This window comes from Lontra canadensis, unplaced genomic scaffold (assembly GCF_010015895.1).
Source record: "Lontra canadensis isolate GAN:19392208 unplaced genomic scaffold, GSC_riverotter_1.0 scaffold71, whole genome shotgun sequence".
Classification (NCBI taxonomy): Eukaryota; Metazoa; Chordata; class Mammalia; order Carnivora; family Mustelidae; genus Lontra; species Lontra canadensis.
In genome coordinates this window covers 10,359,179-10,380,711 of record NW_022631065.1, presented here as the reverse complement: position 1 = coordinate 10,380,711, position 21,533 = coordinate 10,359,179, and the positions used below count along the sequence as shown (strand labels likewise).

General features: G+C 47.6%; 1 protein-coding gene across 4 annotated transcripts in view; it reads right to left on the bottom strand.

Moving 5' to 3' along the window:
- Window positions 1-31: 31 nt before the first annotated feature.
- Window positions 32-21,533, bottom strand: part of TACR1 (tachykinin receptor 1) — a 171,637-nt gene continuing 150,135 nt past the window's right edge. For 3 of the 4 annotated variants that reach the window (XM_032880699.1, XM_032880697.1, XM_032880700.1), the window contains 3 exons: window positions 4,023-4,173; window positions 2,506-2,702; window positions 618-1,030 (listed from right to left, as the gene is read on the bottom strand). In XM_032880699.1, coding sequence (XP_032736590.1) covers window positions 739-1,030; window positions 2,506-2,702; window positions 4,023-4,173 — 640 coding nt within the window. In that variant the 3' untranslated portion in view covers window positions 618-738. Of the gene's footprint in view, window positions 275-617; window positions 1,031-2,505; window positions 2,703-4,022; window positions 4,174-21,533 lie in introns of those variants that run through there. The other variant, XM_032880698.1, reaches the window with a different exon arrangement.

The window sequence follows — 21,533 nt, the reverse complement described above, 5'->3', positions numbered from 1 at the left end:
CTCAGATAGATTAAGTGTGGCCCAGGCCTCCCGATTCTTGGTCTGTAGCAAACATTAGCTGGCATGAGTGGAAATATTCTGTATACTGGTCACCCAGGACAGCCCCTAGGGACATAATGCAGATGAACCCGAGCTTTTCAATCTCAGGATGTTTCTGTGCACTGAAAGATTGAAGCGCCTAAAGGAAGGCATCCATGCTTCCTTTTCACAGATGCTTAGAAGACGGAGTTAAATCTTTCCTTCGGATTTTACGTAGTTCCTTCTTTTGTTCACCCTGTCGAGAGAAGGTTGATGTGAGGTTGATGTGAAGACCAGCAAAAGGAGGGTAATGTGTACATGGCTGTGGACAGCTTCACTGAAGTAAGACAGGGGCTCCAGGCAAATCCAGGTGCTACAAGATTCCTCCTGGAATGAGCCCCCACGTACAACCAAAGTTAATTTTAGAATTATGGCATGGATTGCAGGGAAAATCAAGCCCAACCTTGCCATTTTACAAGCTCAAAGAAGTTCAGTGATTTGCCTTGGGTCACACAGTGTGGGAGATGACAAAGTCATAGAAGAATCCAGGTTTTTGTTTTTTAACTCAGGATGGGACATTTTCCCTAAAACATTCTAACTTTTTTTTACAAGCCCCAATGTGAGGGTGTTTCTGATGGTTTCTAGATCAAGGCATTATCCATGCATGAAGTTGAAGCAAGACACAGATGGTGGTGGCCGCCCCCGCTGAGGACCTGTGGTCTAGGAGAGCATGTTGGAGTAGAAGCTGAAGCTCTCTGTCATGGTCTTGGAGTTGCTGCGAGAGGAGCCATTGGAGGCCAGGTCCTGGGATGAGGGTATGGCCTTGGGACCATCCTCCAGCTCCTCCTCGTGGGCCCCCACCACTGTGGAGACAGTGGTCTCCAGGCGGCTGACCTTATACACGCTGCCCTGGGTTTGGAGGTAACGGGTGGATTTCATTTCGAGCCCCTCGTAGTCACCGGCACTGATAAAGGGGCAGCACCGGAAGGCATGCTTGAAGCCCAGACGGAACCTGGAGAGAGAGCAGATGGAGAGGTGACCCTTGGGGACAGCCTGCTCCCAGAGGACATTCCCACCACTGTCTCAGCTCTTGCACACATGCGCATACCTGAGCATGACTCTCTTTTACTGGGTTTATATTGACAGCCGGAGACATTGAGGCCAAAGCAATTTGAAGGCCAGTCATGAAGGCAGAATTCAGAACCAGACCCTAGGCTCATGGGAAATGCCTGTTTTGACTGAGGATGACTCCTGAACCCTGCTGCTGCCGCCCGTACCTCAGCCCACGCTGGATCGACTCAACACTAACAAAAGCACTCCCCAAGTGTTTGCTCTGTGCTCGGTGCTGTGCTCATCAGCGGGCAGGAAACCCATACGTTAGGACTTCTTTCTCTCAAGGAGCTCGTGGACTGAGGCTCACTTCAATCACGTCCCTTCCATGTGCCTCAATTTTCCTGTTTGATAGACTGGGAGAATCAGCCTTTACTTAGACATACTGGGATATTTGATATTTAACCCAAGAGCACTTGGGCAAAGTCATCAGGCTCTTTGAAGGAGGTGAATCCATGCGTTAACTTAACAGAGAGCATCTGGACACATTCAAGAGAATCTTGCCCCCAAATTCACAGCACCTGAGTATCTCATTCACAGAAGGCATTTTGTAGGCTGATGACAGAAAGCTAGAAAGACTGTGACAAACATTTCATTCCTCCTCCTGGCCCTTCCTCCTTTCCCATCTGAGGGACTGAGCTGACTGTTGGGGACTCTGCACATCAACCCGAATTCCCTGTTGCTGACCACCGTTCCCGATGGGCTCTCCCTTCTCTTCCTTGTCCAAGGTTGGCTGCTTCTGCCAGGACAGCTCTCCTGGCCAGTGTGGCCAAGTCCTGAATCAGGGCCTTTTGCTTACCCTGTCCTGCCGAAACCACCAGAAAAAAATGGGGAAAGCTACCCAAATTGTGTGATGGAGTGGATGGGAAGAGAGAAGTGAGAGACCAGTGAAGGGAAAAGATGCTCTGGTGCTCTGGTGCCATCAGTGTCTCTGTGTGTGCTGACTCTCTCTGCCTCCCTTTCTCCCCTCTCTGCACATACAGCCACTGTGCGTAGGTCCATAGGGCTGACTGGCTAAACTCCCAGGCTGTGAACTGGCTGCAACCCACAGACCTCTTCATATGCATGCATCACAGAGGTTTGTTTTAATGTGCACCCCCAACCCCCACAACCTCAGTTGCAAGTGTTCAAAGGTCAGAAGACCTCACACAAAAATACGGATTTCTGGTTCTTCTTGGAAAAGGGTAAAAAAAAAAACCACTCTGGGTTGGTAACTAGTAGGGATTGGGCAGTGTGGTCATTTTTTTGCCACAGTCCCTCCCACTCCATCTTGCCTCGCAGAGGTTCTGCTCAGTTAGGCTGGGAACTTGGGTGCTCGGGAGCTCCAGAGACAGATGGTCTTGCTGCCCCTGAGCGAGTGCGGAGCGAGGCCCTCACCTGTCGTTGAGGCAGCAGTAGATGATGGGGTTGTACATGGTGGAGCTCATGGCCAGCCACATGACCGCCAGGTAGACCTGCTGAATGAACTTCTCCAGATAGAGGTCGGGGTTGATGTAGGGCAGGAGGAAGAAGATGTGGAAGGGCAGCCAGCAGATGGCGAAAGTGCACACCACGATGATCATCATCTTGACCACCTGGAGAGAGTGTGAGATGGGTGAGAACCGCAGCACGTCTGCCTCTTCTCGACACTACACTCTCTTTCCTCCTGCTCCTTCACCACAAGGACCTTTTTTCACATGGGACCATGGGACTTGGATTATGTCAGTAGTTCTCAGAGTATGACTCTGGGACCTGCTTTGGGAACCTGTCAGAAATGGGAATTCTGGGACCCTATCCCGCACTCACAGACTCAGAACCCCGGGGGGTGAAAGCCAGATTTCTGTGTCTGACAAGCTCTTCAGATGATTTTGAGACGCACTCATCTTTGAGAACCTCTGTGTTATGTCATCCTTCTGGGCAGGGACTGGAGAAGCCAAGGGAGGGCAGACCCGGGGGAATGGGGGTTCTGGGGGAGAGATCCAGGAAGGGGCAGGAGGCAGCAGGGGTGAAGGAGGGGGAACGAAGGGCCAGGGCAGTATCTGGGCAAGGGAGGGATCTGGACAGCTGCAGCTAGGAAGCACCCGATGACTAAAGGGGATTTCAGAGGTTTTTATGAATAGCGGGGGGATGTAACCTGTTCCTTTTTAGCCCCATGAAATCTTCAGAGAAAAACTAACTAGCATCCACACAATGAAATACTATGTAAAGAAGTAGAAAAGAGAAAAAAATGAGAAAACCCTTGGTTTATTGGTTTTCAAAAATCTTATAGACATTGTTAAGCAAAAGAAGTGAGGGGAAAAGAATATAAAAAAAGGAAAAGAATATGTATTGTGTAACAAAGAAAAGAATGTATATTTGTTTGGCTTATAAGTGCACGGTAATATCTGGATGGATTAATAACAAATAAAAGTGGTTACCATAGTGTGTGTGTATGTGTGCATGTTACTAGCTTGACAGGTTGCCAGTTACTCTTTCTTTTTTTTTTTTTTTAAGATTTTTATTTATTTATTTGCCAGAGAGAGAGAGAAAAAGAGAGTGAGAGCACAAGCAGGGGAAGCGGCATGCAGAGCAAGAAGCAGGCTCCCTGCTGAGCAAGAAGCCCAATGCGGAATTCGATCCCACAACCCTGGGATCATGACGTGAGCCGAAGGCAGATGCTTAACTGACAGAGCCACCCAGGTGTCCCATCATTTACTCTTAAGACAAGAAGGAAATGGCTTCTGCCTGTACAGGCAGGCCCAGGTTACAAATACAGTGAAGAATGACTTCTTCCCGCCACCTCCCTACATCCCGCCCTCCCCTCCACTGTTCCACAGACCCAGGGATGTTTCATGCCTGTGGAGGCTCTGGGGCTCAGTGCCTGCCAGTCTGTCGCCCGTGCCAGGGTGGGTCGGGGCTGCTTGCTCTTCCCTTACCTTGCGCTTGGCAGAGACCTGCTCATGGTAGCGGTCTGAGGAGTCCCCAGGGATCTCGCTGGCCCACAGCGTGATGCCCACCACGGTGTACGCATAGCCGATTACCAGCAGGGGAAGGAAGTAGATCAGCACAGTCACGCAGATATGGTACCTGCAGCAAGCAGCATGGGAGCCGTCAGTCTAAGAAACGACAGGGGCGGTCAAGGCTTGGCAGCTAACTTTCTCAGCATTTGGATGGCAAGGCACACCCAGGGAGGCTTGCCACCTGCACTGAATGGTTGGATGACACAAAAATGGGTAAACTAGAGGAAACTCTTTCCATAACTGAGATTCCTGTTGAGATTGAAGAGAAGAATAAACACTGATGAAAGGGAACTGAATTCATTGTATACCCATGACAATTTTAGTTGATAGCAAGTTCACTATTCCTACATTCTCCCTCCAAAAAAATGCAACGCGAGGATGCATTAATAGAAGTATAGTCTCTGGAACGCAGGAGGTGTTCGTACCACTCAGTTTATACCAGTCAGATTACATTTAGGTTCAGTTTTGGTGCAGGAGTGTGGACCAACTTGTACATTCAGAAGAGAATCACTAGAGGGTTGGTGAGCTCTCCTCACCCATTCTGCATGACCAGTGGCTTTCCAGGTGTAAGAATAATTAGCTTGGAGGAGAGAGAGATTAAATTTATTTTACAACTAGGATCAGTGGGTGAAAGCCACAAAGTATAAGCCACTTCTAAGCCTGGCCCTTAAAAACCTATCTCCGGATGAACGCTTCCCAGGTCCCCGAGTTACAGCTCGCAGGCCACACACCAGCTGACTTGAGTTTGACTGAAACACGGGTGGGAAAGAAACCTTTGCCATGTTAAACCATTGAGATTTTGAGGTTTGTTACATAGCATAACTTATTCTATTCTGTTTAAGGCAGCGTCTTTCAAAATAGGAGACTCAAATATGTTTTTTTTTTTTTTTAATTTTGAGAAAGGATATTTTTCTCAAGGGGTCCTTGACATGTCTGGCCCGTTGTAGCCCCTTTCTCCTGACATGAGCCTGACGCAGAGGCTCAGTCTCCTGATAGTAATAATCAGTGGGAATAGTCAATGTTTGGGGGCATTCACTCTAGATCACTGTGCTAATAATAATGTGTGGTATTCATAGCAGAAAGGGTAGTTAGATTTTATTTAGTGAGGAGCACAATGCCAAGCACTTAACCACCACTGTTTCTATTTGATCCCAAAAACAAATGATTAGGAGGCTACAATCATAATCCCATTTTGTAGACAGAGGAAACTGAAGTTTAGAAAGGAATGAACTTTTCCAAATTCCCAGCTGCTAAAAAGAGGAGCTGGGATAAGAAGGCCGGACTGTGACCCCAGAACCAGTTTCTTGTCACTAGAGAAAAGTCACCTGATGATATTTTCTTCCACTCTGTTTATGCTTATTCTCTGATTTTTTTTCCCCAATAAGGAAAACCCACTTAATTTACTTCATTTCTGTCCTTTATCGGTACTATGTTTTCAATCACTTTTTTGCCCCACAGTTTTACTACTTATTCAGCCTCCTCTGAGTATTAAAATTTCCACCTTGAGGACCCTTGGAGAGCTCTTAAGTAACACAGCATAGACTCAGCAACACAGGGTGCTGAGCGTGTCCCTTTTTTGTCTCATCAGGCTGTTCGGTGGCCCCTTGATTGTCACCTCGTCTGGGAGCCTCTGGGTTCTCCAGCCCACCAGAGCAGAGAGCGCACCCTGAGTTTCCTACCTGATCCCGACCTCTCCTCCCACTCACTGTAGAGGCCACTTGGAGATTTGGGGGCGTGGAGACCCTGGGAACCTCCAAGAGGCACTTGCTTCTGCTACCTGGAACACTAGTCCTTCTTGCAGACTGACACTTGGTTGGCGCACAAAACACTGAGCTGAGCTTTGTGGGGCCAGTGCCTCAGAGCACTGGGTGAGGGACAGGACAGGAGGACCCTGCAGTCATCACCTGTGCATTACCCTGGACTACCAGTTCCCAAACTGGAGCCAGCTTCAGAATCACCTGCATGGCTTGTTTGAACACAAAGGGCTCCACCATGCCTAGACTTTCCCACTTAGCAGGTCTGGGGTGTGCCTGAGAATCTGCATTTATTGTATTATTTTATTTATTATTTTTTAAAGATTTTACTTATTTTGAAAGAGAGAGAGTGCATGAGCAGCGGGGGAGCAGAGAGAGAGGGACAAATAGACTTCCTACTGAGCAGGGAGGCTGCCATGTGGTTTGATCCCAGGACCCTGAGAACATGATCTGAGCCAAAGTCAGACGCTTACCCCAACTGAGCCGCCCAGGCGCCCCCTGAGAATCTGCATTTATAACAAATTCCCAGGCCATGCCGCTGCTGCTGGTCCAGGTTCTGACTTTGAGAAACATGGCCCTAAACCGACGGTTCTCAAGCCTGGAATCATGAGTATCCCCAGGGGAGCTTTTAAAATGATCAGTGCTCAGAGACGCACATTTAATTGGCCCTGAGTGTAGAAGCAGGAAACCACAGTGGAGAAAATTCTCCAAGTTATTCTGGCACATGGTGCTTCCCTGAGAAGCACTGTTTCAGGTCCAAGGTCTGCAAGACTGTTGGAAGCCCATTGTTGGAGATTGATGACTTCACTGAAGAGCGTGTTAAGCATGTTTCTTAGTTTCTGTAGCTGGTGCTTTGACATCTGGGCCTTGCTGACCTGGAAAGGACAGTCCCTCCTTGTGCTAGCTGGTTCCCAGAGATAACTTAGGCTGGTGTGACTTTCATCTTCACCCTACCCAACCCAGCGCCCATCCCCCCTCCCCCCCACCTGTTTTGTTAGGGCCTCTTACGCCGTGGGATGCTCTCCAGCTGCCACGGTCACCCCAGGGCCACCTTGGGCAGTGAAGGGTGCTGAACCCATGGAAATGATTCAAAATAGCCAATTCTAAGCCTGTTTACCCTGCCTCACCCATTCCTTCTCTGGAACACACAATTAAGTCTTTCCTGAAGTCCCCTCAAGCTCTCTCTCTGCCTGTGGCCCTGCATGGCACGCCTGCCCCTTTGTCCTGGGAACTATGAGTAATAAATTACTTTTTCAATAGCAATCGTGTCCTCATCTTTTGGCCTCACCATACCTGAATAGAAAATAAACTTGCACTTTAAAACAAAGTGCCCTTTGGAAAAATCAAAGATCAGATCAGACCATTAGGAAAATACTAAACTGGATCAGTAAACATAACTTATCAGACTTTTTTTTTTTTTTTTTCGCCAAGTAGGCTCCACGCCCAACATGGAGCCCAATGCAGGGCTTGAACTCACAACCCTGAGATCAAGACCTGCGCTGAGATCAAGAGTCAGACCATAACTGACTGAGCCACCTAGGAGCCCCCAGCCTCTTTTTCTTTCTCTCTCTCTCTCCCTCTCTCCCTTTCTTCCTTCCTTTTTCTTTCTTTCTTTCTTTCTTTCTTTTTAAGGAAGGAAAAGTGATTTTCTTATTTATTTGTAAACAATAAAAAGTATGGACTTAATTTCAGTTAAAAAGTATTGTAATCAGGTAGAGCACTAATATGTCCATTCTAGAACAGGAATAATGAAGAATAACATAGAAATATGACCCAGCTATTCCACTTCTAGATGTATACCCAGATGATTTGGAAGCAGGAAAGCATCTACTTGTGCAACAAGGTTCCTAGCAGCACTATTCACTGTAGCCCAAAGGTGGAAATAACCCAAATGGGCCCTCAAAAGTTGAATGGATAAACCAAATGTGGTATATACTTGATGATGGAATATTATTCAGCCATAAAAAGGAGTGAAATTCTGATAAACATGGATGAAACTTGCAAACATCATGATAAGTAAGCCAGACACAAGAGGACAAACAGTATATGATTCCACTTACATGAAATATCTAGAATAGGCACATTCATAAAGACAGAAAGTGGAATAGAGGTTGCCAGGGGCTGAGAGGAGGGGATGGGATAATAGGTACAGAATCTGGGATAATGGAAAAGTTCTGGAAATGGATTGTGGTGATGGTTGCAACAACACTGTGAATGTACAGTAGTAAATTTTAGGTTAAAAATATTTTATTGCAATAAATTTAATTTAAAAAGTCCATTAAGAACATTCTAGTGGAGCTGGGGTCTTAGACCTCCTGAAGCACAGTCTTCTGCTCCCTCCAGGAACCCCTCAACAAAATCATAAAAAAAAAAACCAAACCAACCTATAGGTTTGACTCTTGGAAGGATCAGAGGTTAAATGCATCCCCCTAAATCTTGCTCAGATAAACCTCTTTTATGTATTTATTTTATTTTATTTATCTAGTTGACAGAGAGAGACACAGTGAGAGAGGGAACACAAACAGGGGGAGTGGGAGAGGGAGTAGCAGGCTTCCCACTGAGCAGGGAGCCTGATACGGGGCTGGATCCCAGGACTCTGGGATCATGACCTGAGTTGAGGGAGAGGCTTAATGACTGAGCCACCCAGGCACCCAAGATAAACCACTTTTCCATAGAAATTGCAAACACTCAATTTAAACAATGTCTCAGTTATCAAAATTTCTAAATGGCTCTCAGTCAAATGAATGAAACTCCATCAGTAGAAAATATGAAAATAAATACATTTGTCCCATCTTGACACTTTCTTGGAGAAATCTTCTCATATCCTTGCAGTTAATTGGAGATAATCCTGTTTTGTAATTTTTTTTTTTTTTTTTTTTGCCAAAATCATTATTTTAGGGAGCTGGCCAGCGGAACCTTGTGTAATCCTATTATGTGTGGCTCCATGCTATTGCTTGGCTTTCAACTCCTATAGTCCCATGGTTCCTGCCAGGCAGGGTTTTATCAGCTCTCAGAATTAATATCGGCCTTGGGAGAAGAGAAGAGGCGTCAGGGATGAATCAGAGCCGAGTCAGAGAGAGGACTGGGGGTGACAGCAAGAGGCTGTGTCAGCAAGGATGGCTCGGCTGCCTTCCCGCTTGATGAGATATGTGCACGGACTCTGATCATCACCTTCTGCTGGTGGCCTCACTGGTACGCAGAAGGCAGGTGCACACAAACATCATGTCTTCGTTCCCTCCTGGTCAATCCTCTAAGCAGCACATTTTGCAGTATAAACTTGCTGAATACAGACTGTGTCACCCCAAATCCTGCAGATTCGCCTATCCTTAATGCCCTAATGCTCACTAATCCAGGTCTACATGTCTCACTATCCAGAGTCACCTCGTTGTTCAAGCACCAACAGTTCCGGTCTCTGAAATAATCCCCAGCATTTGAAACCAGATACACAGGTGTATTAAATAGTATCCAGAGCATCTTCTAATGCACTTCATGGAGGCTCTAGGTGCTCCGAGGTGGGGGGGGGGGGGAGAAAGGCTCTGGGGTGTGCGTTTTCACTCTAACAAACAACTCTGCTTTGTTGGGTTTATGTGTGACTTTCTGTGGATGGTGCTGTTTGGAGGTGGTGGTGGGAGACCTCAGCTGTAACAGAAAGGCTGACGAGCACTGCTGTCATCCTGACCCCTATCCAATGCATTACGCTCTCCGCATTTTCCATACCAGGTAATCAGCCACTGACTTCTTGAATACCCCTGTGACGCGTCACTCACTATCCATAAAGCCAGCCCCATCAGCGATACCTGGGACTTGTGAGAGATACAGACTCTTATGCCCCACCCTGGAAGGGCCAAAATCAGAATGGGTATTTTAACAAGACTCCCTGGGGGTTCATGTGCAAGTTCAGGTTTGAAGTGCATGGCTCTCCATCGTGGCTCACATTGGAGTCACCCGGGGAATGCTGGAAAATTCCAGGGAGTGGCTCCCACGCTCAGCTTCCGACTGAAGCCTGGCCCGAGGGCTGCCTGGGAGTTTCAGAAGCTCCCACGTGATTCTCCTCGCAGCTGGGGCTGAGAGTCATTGTCGCTGAGCCTCCTGCTGCTGGCATCGTGAGCCTCCTGCTGCTGGCAGCTGGGACCGATGCAGTTCCTCACGCTGAGAACCTGGGGCCTGTAGCGCTCACTACTCCATCCCAGTTCACGGGCAAGAAGCTGAGTCCGCCTCCTGGGATGGTCCTGCAAACTTGAGGTGACCGGGCGCACGCCTGTCCCCAGAGCCCTCTTTGCATCCTGGACTTGTGGGGCCACCCCTCGTTGGACACAAGCTGAGAGACCCCCTCCTGTTCTTCCTCCTGCAGCCTGCAGACTGTTGGTTCTTAGAGCACAGTGCTAGATGCCTGCTTGACTCCGTCCTTCCAAAGTATCGTCTTGTTTGCAGATAAGTGGTTTCTTTGTAGTAAAAGAAAGAAAACGCCATATATGTCTTGGTTCACTTTCACTTCTAGATACTAGACCAAATCCCAAAGCCCCTCACGGTCCTCTTGGGGGCAGATGGAAATGACAATCTACTAATTTATAAATTTTGCAAGTGTTTATTAGGCCTCATCACAAGGAGGCCTCATCACAGGGAGCTTAGGCCTCATCACAGGGAGCTTGGTCTGAGGGGGACACAGAGAAGCACCAAGGAATGTGACACAGGAAGTGACGGACAGTGATGACCTCTTCAAGTGGAGTGAAGACACTGAAAGAGGTGTCAGAGGCCTTTATAAATATATATGAGATATAAAGAATAGATACATACGGAACAATTTAAAAAATTACCCGGAATACTGCAGGTATTTTATTACTAAGTGCATGGAGAGGAATGGGAATGCAGAAGTGAGACTCTCAACTAAGCCAATCACGGAAGCTTCCTGGAGGAGGTGTGCTGGGCCATGCCCTGATATATCAGCAGGAGGTGGGCACCGCAGGGAGGGAGAACAGCAGCAAGGGCAAAGGCACTGACAGAGGATCTTGGCACGGTGTGCAGTGATTCAGGCCAAACGGAACGTAGCCCTTGGGGGACGTATCAGGAGACTTGTCCAGAAAGGTAGACAGAGGCCAAATCATGAAGGACATTTTATGACAGGCTGAAGAGTTTATAATGTATTCTAAAGGTGATGGGAAACCATGAGATGGTTTTGACAGGGAGTGACATGATCAGATGCTTGTGCTCTGATAGAGGCAGGCCTGGCTAGAGGCACCAGCCTTTAGGATGCTGGGCAGGGATCCAGGCTGGAGGGTGACAATGGCTTGAGCTAGAGCCATGGCAGCCTGGGGGGTAGGGAAGGCTCCAAGGGTGCTGTGGCTTGTAGGCTTGGCAGCCAATGGGACAATTTAGCCAATTTCTGGCCTGGGTGAATGGGGGAGAGTGAGGCCAAGTGTTACTGGTATGAGGACCGTGAAGGAGGATCAGGCTTGCTGGGGGAGGTCAGCAAGTGGACATCTGGACATGCTGACCTTCAGGCAGGCAGCTGGACATCTGGCTCTGACTGGAGCTAGGATGAAGCACCTGGATGAGATTTGATCTGGAGCCCTTGGGTGTCCCTAAACCCTGAGAAGATGAGGACAACCTGGGGGGAGAGGAGAGTGGGAGTGAGCCCAGGGAAGGAGGGAAGAAGGAGGGAGGGGAGAGAGGAGAGGGGAGAGTCTAGTTGCTGGTGGAGCCTGTCTGGGGGAGGGGCATTGGGAGGGCAAGAGGTGGGATGAGGACTGGAACTTGCTCTTTTGTTTTGGAAATAGGAGGTCAAGAGCAGAATCGGTTTTTTCAGGGTGGTCAGCAAAGTCTAGAGCAGGTGGGCTGGCTGATGGGAGTGAGGAAGTGGGGGCAGTAGGTGGAGATTCCATTCCTAAAATGCTGGGTCATGAAAGGGAGAGGAGGGGTCAGCAGCCAAAAGATGCCATCTGTGTGTTGTTGGACAAGGCAGGGGATACTGAAGCCCCCGAGAACCCTCCCCTGTTTGTGACCTATCTCCTCTGGGTCACAGTCATGTGAGCACATTTCCTTCTCCCTGATCTTCAGAGAGGGGCTACGATCCAACCTCCATCGACCGCGTTCAGCCATCAGCTCGGGGCAGAAAGTCCCCCCAAGTCAACCTCTTTTAGGATGTGCTTTGACCAGTCAAAGCAGATGCTCAAGCGAATTCACTGAATTCACAAAATTCCTACCGCGGAATGGGCCTGCCTCCTGGAGATAGTTGCTCAGCTCCTGCCAGTGAACGAGACAGGAGATCAAGCCCATCTCTTCTGCAGTCACTATCCAAACCATACATGTCAGAATTTTGATGTGTTCTCCAGGCAACTTTTCATATTTTATCTGCTTCATTAGATACTGTGGTCCTTGGAGGCAGAGCCCAGCAGTGTTCCTCTTTAATCACTCTTGCAGAAGTGGCACCAGGGAAATGTTTCATAGAAAGAGAGCATCTCAGGCTCGGAGGGATGTTAGAACTCTCACCTGCTCCGTCCCCACATCAGCAGGAGGTCCTCCTGAGGGCACCCTCTTCAGGAGTGTGTCTGGCATCTGCCTGAATACGTGTCCTGCAGGCACCAAGCCCGGAGGCCTGAGCATTTCCTTCGTCTTTATTTTTTAATCAACAGTTTTTTTGTTACAAGCACTTTATAGTCATTGTGGATTTGAAGATACAGGCAAGGGTTAAAAGAAAACCTTTAAGAGGTGCCTGGGTGGCTCAGTCGGTTAAGGTTAAGCATCCAACTCCTGGTTTCAGCTCAGGTTAGGATCTCATGGGGTCTGTGCTTGGTGGGGAGTCTGCTCAAGGATTCTCTCCCTCTGTTCCTCCCCCATTCATCCTCCCCCACATGTGCTCTCTCCATCAGAAAATTTAAAAATCTTAAAAAAAAAAAAAGAAACACTTTAGAAGTTCCTGTAATCTATGACCTTGAAATAAAAAATGACTAACATCTTCCTATTCCTATATGCACAGGCACACTCCGATTTATGCATAGACAAGTGTATTGTATATTACTTCAAACATAACACTGTATCACAATCCTCTTATGTCAGTAAATATATTTCTATAACAACGTTTCTGATGGGTGTGATGATGCCCCATTTATGGAGATATACGTGTATTCAGCCCATCTTCCATTGGGACATTTGGGTTATTTACTGTGCTTTGATATTTAACTGATACTGTAATTAACATCCTCAATCCATGCGTTTGTTCTCATGCTTATTCCCCAAGGATTAACTCACCAAAACTAAGTTAAGGTGTTCTTAAAGGTTTGCTATATATTGTCACTTTACAGAAAATATCTGCCAGTTTACAGCCCCTGTGGCCTCTGCACCTTCCATTTTCCCTGCACAGCAACACCAGGCGTTAGTAAGTCTTCTAGTCTTTGACAACATGATAGTTTACTTTTTTAATATTCTTGATTCATTATACATCGAAATTTTATAATCATGCTTTTTGTCATTGTCATTTCTTCTTTTCTGAATTGACTGCTTGTATAAATTTGCTTGATTTTACAGTGGAGCATTCATACGGTCCTTACTAATTTGCGAGAACTCTTTGTAGCTTCTATCATATTATACTTAGAATTGCCTTTCCAATACGGAAATCATGCAAGTATTTGCTCACACGGTCTTCTAATTCATTTGTTTGATTATCTGCGTTGTAACTCTTCAGTCCATCAGGGATTTATTTGGGTGAGTATTATGACCAAAAAACCTCCCCGTTGTTTTCTTTAATGATTCCTTGGCTCTGTTTGAGACTCTTGCTCTGTTTCCTTGATCTATCTTTCTTCTATCTGGTGCCCTTTCCACACTCATTTTTTGTGGCTTTGTAGTATATCTTTTCTCCATGACAGTAAATCTCTCATACTTTTTTACTCAGTTCTCCGAAATAAGATATCCCCAGAGCTTCACATTTCTTAAGTAGAGGGTCAGGGGATAATTTTAGCTATTCGCAGCCAGGCTTTCAGCTTTCCAGAAGATGTCACATGGCAGATTCACCAGCCCCATCCCTGCACTGGCTCTCACGATGTCCTGGTTTCAGATTTTTTCTTTGTCAGCTCTCCCAGACGAAGCGAACAAAAGAGGATGTGTTGCCAGGAATGGCTCCAGAGTTTGGAAATGCTCTAACAAGAATATGTAAACAAGGGACTCCTGCAGAAAGAAGCTAAGCTCTCTCACCCACACCCCTCCTCCTTCTAGTTTGCTCAGGAGCAGAATGGGGATGGGGTAGAGATGGGAAGATAATACCCTTACCTCAAATTTTCACTGGTTTCTATGTCAAGGAAAAAATAAACCCTGAATTCCAAAGCTTCTGCACACTCCCAATGCTGAGAGAAGAGACTAAATCATATGGCCCTTGGTTTGGCTGAGGACTTTATTGTGGTTGGGGACAAGAAAAGATAGGCTAGAAGCTTTATTTGCGGTAGGGAGAAAAAATGCGAAACCTGTCTCTGGTGGGAGGAAGGGGAAGATTATCAAAAGTACAAGGAACAAGCAAGAGAAAGATGAGAAAGGAAGCGTGAGACAGAGAGAGAAAGAGAGAGAGAGAGAGCGTTCCTGAGCCCCAGGACCAGAGAAAGGGACTTGAGAAAGGGCACCACCAGCAAGAATTTGCCTGTGGTGAGAACTGCTCACCAGATGGCAAAAAATAGGGTAGCTGTGAGTAAATTCAAGGAAGTCCAATCCTGTCTTCTGCCGTAATTCTCTAATTTCTACGCTCACTCCTCTAATGTTCTGTAAAATATGCCCCACCTAACAGATCCGTGTCAGTGGGGCTTTGAGGAAATGAAGGAGGAGGGCTGATTTCCAGAGTGGGACCAAGGCGGCTGGTCAGAGATCGTGGTGTCCACAGAATGCTCATGGTGGGGGAAGGTTCTCGCATCGGTGGGGTAGGGGATGTGGGGGAGAGGGAGAGTCTCAGGAGGCAGGGAGACAGACATGAAGCCCCTGAGTCTGTGCTCTGTTCCCTGCTCAATCTTCTCAGTCTGGCGGACGCCACCCAATCCTGGAACTCTTCCAGGAATCTCCATGGTTGGTCTGAGAAGACAATCACCGCTAGGTGGCGCCAAACTGCAACCGGCGTGCGGACCAATCAACAGTTCACTTGGGTTACCAGCATTTCCCGTAACACCGCGTTACCGCGGCACGCATTTTATCCGCTTGCATTCCTTGCACCCTGCACACCTCACCCCCAATCCCTCATGAGGCCATTTTCCAGGATGCACTTTGGTCCAGTGTTTACCAATGTAGCATGAGCTTTTGCAAGGCTCCTTGGTTTATTACAACCGCACTGAGAACAAGACTGCATTTTGTCTGTGACATGTTTTTTTCTGAGGATCAGTGAGCACTGATAAATGTTTTGTTGATATAACTCACCCACCTGCAACCCCTCCAGATAGTTAACTCTATTGTGCTCTGCTCTGCTTGAGGCTGGCAGACTGTCACTGCCGCAGAACCCTCCTTGCTGGGTGAGTCACCAGGGACAGATCTGGGATGAGCTTCTGCCGTGGCTGCGGAGCCTGTAACGAAAGCTGAGTGGGGAGGGCTCGGATTCGCGCAGCAGCACTAATGCTGGTTCTTGATCATTCTGTCGAGTTTTGAAAATACTGTGATTTTTTTTTTTTTTTGTTTTTGTGGGGCATTGTTTAAAAACTGCTTCCATTGGTGCCAACTGATATCAGTAAACATTTCCTGATAGAAGTTGCACCAGAAATGAGGGTGTTGGTTGGTGGTTACCCTCCCTCTAGTCCGTGGGATCTGAAGAACACTTAACAATAATCAAAACAATCCTAATCACAAGAGCTTGCCCACCCTGTCTAGACTAAGTTCCCAGTCTCTTGGCCCTTATGCCGAGTGCCCACTTCTCTTGCTGTGCCTGCAACGTAATTCCTCTTCACAAGGCAAATCTTAGCAACAACACCTCCTAACAGATGGCCAGTTAGTGGCCATTTTCCTTTTCTTTGGGTGAAATCTTCTGATGAAATCTCGCACCAAATGTGGAACCATGTCAACAGCTATTGGCCTGTAAAAGAGGCAGAAGTCTCATGTTTCCTGGGTGCAGTAGTTTCATTGTAAAGTTGTTTCAGCAAAGTGGATTTGACTTCGTGTCATTACCTCTGGGACTTGGGGTAAGAGACCAAGATTGCTAACCCCATTTTAAATGGAAAAATTAAGACACAGGGAGGGTAATTGCCTTGTTCAAGTCACTCAGGGTTGAAATGGGAATAGAAAACAGATCTGTTCTCCCATTTCAGTCCTTGATGTTTTTTTTTTTTCCTCTTTCTGCTCCGATGAGCTCAGAAGAAGAATGGATAAATGTCACTCAAAGCGGGAAACCACAGTTTTCTAAGAATGAACAGCACATACATCAAACACAAACATTATCCACAGTGTTTCATAATGACAGGTAATTTACTGAAAAATAGCATAGCTTAAAACATCAGCCCCGGCATTCAGTTTCGTCTACATGGGTGACTTGAAATGTGGCTAAGTCTTAGCTTCCAGCATACAACTAAATTCATTCTTGCATTTGCACTGCCTTTTCCTGCCTTGATCCCTGAGCCCATAGAGGCTCCTGGTTGGCTGAAATATGTGGGAAAGACAAACACCCTACTTTCTGCTCCTCAGCCAAAAATTTCTTAGCAAAGACAATAGACCACCACAACACGAGCCGCACAGGCCACCAGCTTCTAGTTTCCATTAACAAACTGATCAATGCAATTTATGTGTCTCACAAGAAATATTCAAGGAGACTACATTAATCAATTTGAAGTCTGCTGTGAGTCGTATGTGAGAAGACAAACATTTTTAATGTGGGAGTTTTGACAGATTCTCATGCCTCTCCAAGCTGGCCAAAGAGAATCTAGTAATTTCTGCACCATCTTTTATGTAGTCTTTTCCTCTTACAAACAAAAAGGGGGGTGTCTTTATTGCTGGAATAAAAGGTGAGCTGAGCTGTGCAATAGAGACAGAAAGTCTGTATGGATGGGTGTGGGAAGGAGGCTCCGACTGGGGAGGGCCAGAGCAGGGCAGAGATGGGTTATGAGAGCAGGAGGTCAGAAAAGACAAAGAATTGTTTGTGGTTATTGCTGGGGACAGCTGTTTTGGCTACATTTTAATAGAGTTCCTGTTTTTAGTACTTTTACCTATTAAACGAGGTTTCCTGAACTTGACTCTGCTTAGGTGCTGGGTCATGCCAACTTTGGCTTCGTAAGGGTTGTGTGTATGTATATTGTTAACAAAGTCACCCATTTGGGTTGGAGGCCAGCCCTGTGTTGAGGCAGCACCCTTAGTTATGGGGGAGGAATGTGTGAAAGGAGTCATGCCCTTGCTGCTAGGCTCCATTCACTCAGCCATCCGACTGTTAACGAGCTCCCTACTTTGTGCTAGAATCTAGGGATACTTGGTGAGTGGAAAAGACATGGTGCTTGCCCTCAAGAAGCTTGGAGTGGGGAAGACAGATGGTAAACAGATATACGAACAAACAGATATAAAACTGTGAATGTGTTAGCTGCGTACAGGGGTGGTGATGGAGAACACGAGGACCCCACATGCCGAGGACTATCTGGTGAGCTGCCCGGAAGGCTGAGGCAGCCACATGAGGGTGCGGGCTGGAGGGCCCACGCAGAGACAAGGGCAGGCACGAGCTCCTGAGTTGGAATGAGCTGGGCACACTGGAGGAACCAAGAGAAGGCTGGGAGACAGGGGCCTGGCCTCCATCTGTAGGGCGCCGGGCCCATACTGGAAATGCAAGGGTCCATGCCACAGGCTTAGAGCAGAGTCGCTCCCTCTCCAGGAACCCTGGGCTCTTGCTCTGAAGGCCTGCACCTGACCGTGAAGTTCACCCACCTTTTGGGGGATGGTCTGCTTTGCTTCAGGTCCGCTCCTTGTACGTGTTAATCACATCTTCAAAACACCTTCACTGCAGCATAATCAACTAGTGTTTGGCAAGCAGCCCAGGCAGCAGACACACACAGTCAGCCGTCAGGAGGCAGAGCTTGGATGGAGAGGCCGGGCACAGTCAGGCTGTGGTCCGCAGACAGAAGGGGCAGGGGTTGGGGGGGGTGGAGAGGGGAGCGGGCGCTGAGGGCGAGGGCGTTCCCGGGGCCCAGCCTCCGGCCCAGTCCAGCAGCCTCACGCGTTCACTGTGTTTGGGAAGGAAAGGGGCTCCGGAGAGATGGCATCTTGGTTAAAAATGGTTTTCCAAAATGTGACAATCCTGGTTCAAAGGGGGCCCAGGTAGAACATGGTGTAGAGTGTACGTGTAACTGAACAGCCCCTTTCAGTACTGACAGGGGCCAGATAGATGCTAGTACGGACGGGCCTCCAGGCGATAATAATTACTGTTCAGTAATCTTTGTTTTACAGATGATAACACTCAGGCACAAAGACTGCAAAGCACTTATGTGCCATGGCACCAGAACAGCCCCGGGACACCGTATGCAGACAGTTGTGTGAACGGCGCCCCCAGAGGTGTGTGAGGCAGTTCACCCTGACAGAGTTTAAGCAAGCGGCCCGGGAGTTCTATGTTGTAGAGAGCAGCATTGGCTTGGGAAAAAGGATGGTACCATTCTCATCACAGAAGATCAAGGGCACATGCCCTCAACATGGCTTATGGCTGTTGGTGTTGACTTGGGTCACCTGAGGAGGCATTTGTCAGGTTCCTCCGGGCTACAGCTCCTCCCCGCGCCTTTCCACACTGTGTTCCTCGGAAGAAAGTCACCAGGCACTGCCTACACTTAAGGAGCAAGGAGTTCTACTTCCCCTCCTTAACAGTGGAGTAGCTACTTATTCGGAATTTTTCTGCATGGGATAATATGGGACACATAGAACATTTGTCTCTTCTTCCTCATTTACTTATTTATTCAATCCTTTATGTCAATATGGACCCACGTATATGTATCATATACTTTGAGTTATAATCCAATACTACTTTATTTTTTTTGCTCTAACTGCTCCAGCTTTAGCCATTGGGAGCTCTTCTAATTCCTGCCCCCCCACCCCCATGTCTCTTGCTTCCAACAGTGTTTGTTTGCGTGTGTATGTGTGTGTGTCGGTTCCTTTTGTTGGAGAACAAAATTAGAAACCGAGATCTGGGGCCTGGGTGATACAAAGCTTTTCCAAGTGCAGCCATATTTATTTTGTCATTTTCTCACCCCACCACCTATCCTCTCCCCCTCTCAACCAATGCCCCACCCCTACCCAGAGTGAGCAAAATCATTCCAACTTTACATAAAACTAAGGAACTTTCCTCCAAAGATCACGCGGCAGATCTCAAACTAGACCCTAAATCTGATGACCCTGAGTCTCAAGTTTTTTCCAACCACACCTGTGCTCTGCACTCTGGTGCTCCTCTGTGCCTTGGAAGAGTTTCGTGGGTACCAGACTTTCCTCCCAGGGGCCAGAGGAGACACACGCCCCTAGCTTTATCGCTACTCTGCAGGCTGGGAAGCTGAGACACAGAGAGGCAGCTCCCGCATAGCTGAGCATCTGGGGAGTAGTGGTCGTAGGGAGGAATGGTCGGATGTGGACCTGGGTCCCCTGATGCCACAGGGCCCACGCTTCAGCCCTTCACAGCAGGAGCCACAAGCTACTGCCCACAGGTCATGTCAGGTCACCACCTGTGAGCACAGGGTTTGTGAGCTAAGAATCATTTTTACCTTTATAAATGGTTAAAAAAATCAAAAGAAGGTTATTTCATGTCATGTGAAAATGACATGAAATTCAAATTTCAGGGACCATAAATAACATTTTCTTGGAACACAGCCATGCCCATTCATTTAAGTGTGTTGGTGACAGCTTTTGTGCTGCGGCAGCAGAGGGGAAGAGCTGTGGCAGAGACTGTAGGTCTTGCAAAGCCTGAAATATTTACTACCTGGGCTCATAAAATCTGCTGACCCCTTCACCATTGCACTGCAAAGAGGAGGGGCTGAGTTCCCACCATCACCAGGGAAAGCAGTGCAGCCCAGCACTGTGGTCTTATTTATGCTACTGGGATGCTCTCCCTGGTGGCACCAACCGCAGTCCTACCCTTCCTCAAGACCCCTCACCTGGAAGGTCGTTGGTGGCATGAATGAAGACGGCCACACACAAATGAAGATGGCCATACGTGTCCTGGTTCCCTGACTTTCGCTACCATTCCTGGGAGATGCCAGGTGTGGGAGGGGAGAAAATATAAGAATATGAGGTGGGAATGCTGAGGCTGGGAAGGGGAGGCCGTGGAGACTGGAACACGTTGAGAGCAAAGCCTTGGTACACACATTTTTGGAGCTACCCTTAATTTAGCCCCAGCTGCAAGCCAGCAAGTCATCACGCATGGCCCGGTTTAATGCCCACACCAATTCTCTTCAGGTGGGGTTTTATCTCTTCAGGTGGGCTTTGCAATTAGATTTGATGTTGACTGATGTCAGAGTACTAGCATGTGGTGTGAGCTGGGATTTTAATCGAAATTTTTCTCTTTTTCAACTCTACTATTCTGCTTTCACACTGTGGAAATGGGGTCCAAAGAGGTCCCAGGGTACACTACCTGGGAGTAAGTGAAGCCTTGAAGGGTTAAGAGACTCTTGAGCATTTCTATCCCATTCCATGTCCTTCCTCACTGTGACGACCCTCACCTAACCCCTCCTGGCTGGCCCGGTCACACGGGTGGTTTTTGTGTTCTGCTGAATATGGCAGTGAAAAGCAGAACCTAGAGGGAACCACTGTCCCCTTGGGGAACCATGGGCAGGTGGGTGGAGGAGGTCATTCCTTGTTTTCCTTTCTCTGCAGTCCCAGAAAATCAGGAGTGGGAAGAGGACCAGTAAGGGTCCAACCTCAAAACCTTTTTGCTTCTCATTATGACTCTCCAGCAAGGCCCCTGCCATGGACTGAATGTTCGTGTCCCCCAGTTCACATGTTAAAACCCTCACCCCCAACGGGATGGTCCTAGGAGGTGGGGCCTTTCTGAGGTAATTAGATGATGAGGATGGAGCCCTCATGACAGGATTAGTGACTTTATAAGAGGAGATACAAGAAGATGATCTCTGTCCCTGTCATGTGTGGATAAAGCAAGAAGGCAGCCCTCCATAAGTCAGGACGAAGGTTCTCACCAGCAGCTGAATTGGCCAATACCTTGATCTTGGACTTCCCAGGCTTTAGAACTGTGATAAATAAATGTTCCTTGTTGCAGAACCCCAATGTGATGTTTTCTGTTGCAGAAGCCCAAACTCACTAGGACAACCCAGGTTTATTCTAGACTCTCTCTGACTACAAGTCAGAGCCAATTGGACAATAACAACAAAAATAATTTTTAAAGATAAGAAAGAAGGTGGCTTCCTGGGTCTAGAAGGAGGAAGATGAGAGGCTTTGCCCACCACGTGAAAACTCATTTACTGTCTTTCATCTCTATGGTTGTTGTTCTCAGATTGTGTTAAAAAAAAAAAATCATCATGGACATGTTTTTAAAAAAAGATTCTTGGGCCCTCCCCCAGAGATTCAGAGGGAGGGCCTAGGACATGAATTTGAACAAGTGCCTCAGGCAGGTGCCTGAGGCAGGTGGCCCACCGACATGTGAGGATAACAGTGCTCTAGGAGGGAACCCAAAGTCACCGGCTTAAAACCGGTCAATCTGAACTGAAGTCTCATATAGGGCAGTCATCCAAATTCCTCCCCAGAGATAGATTTGCCAGGG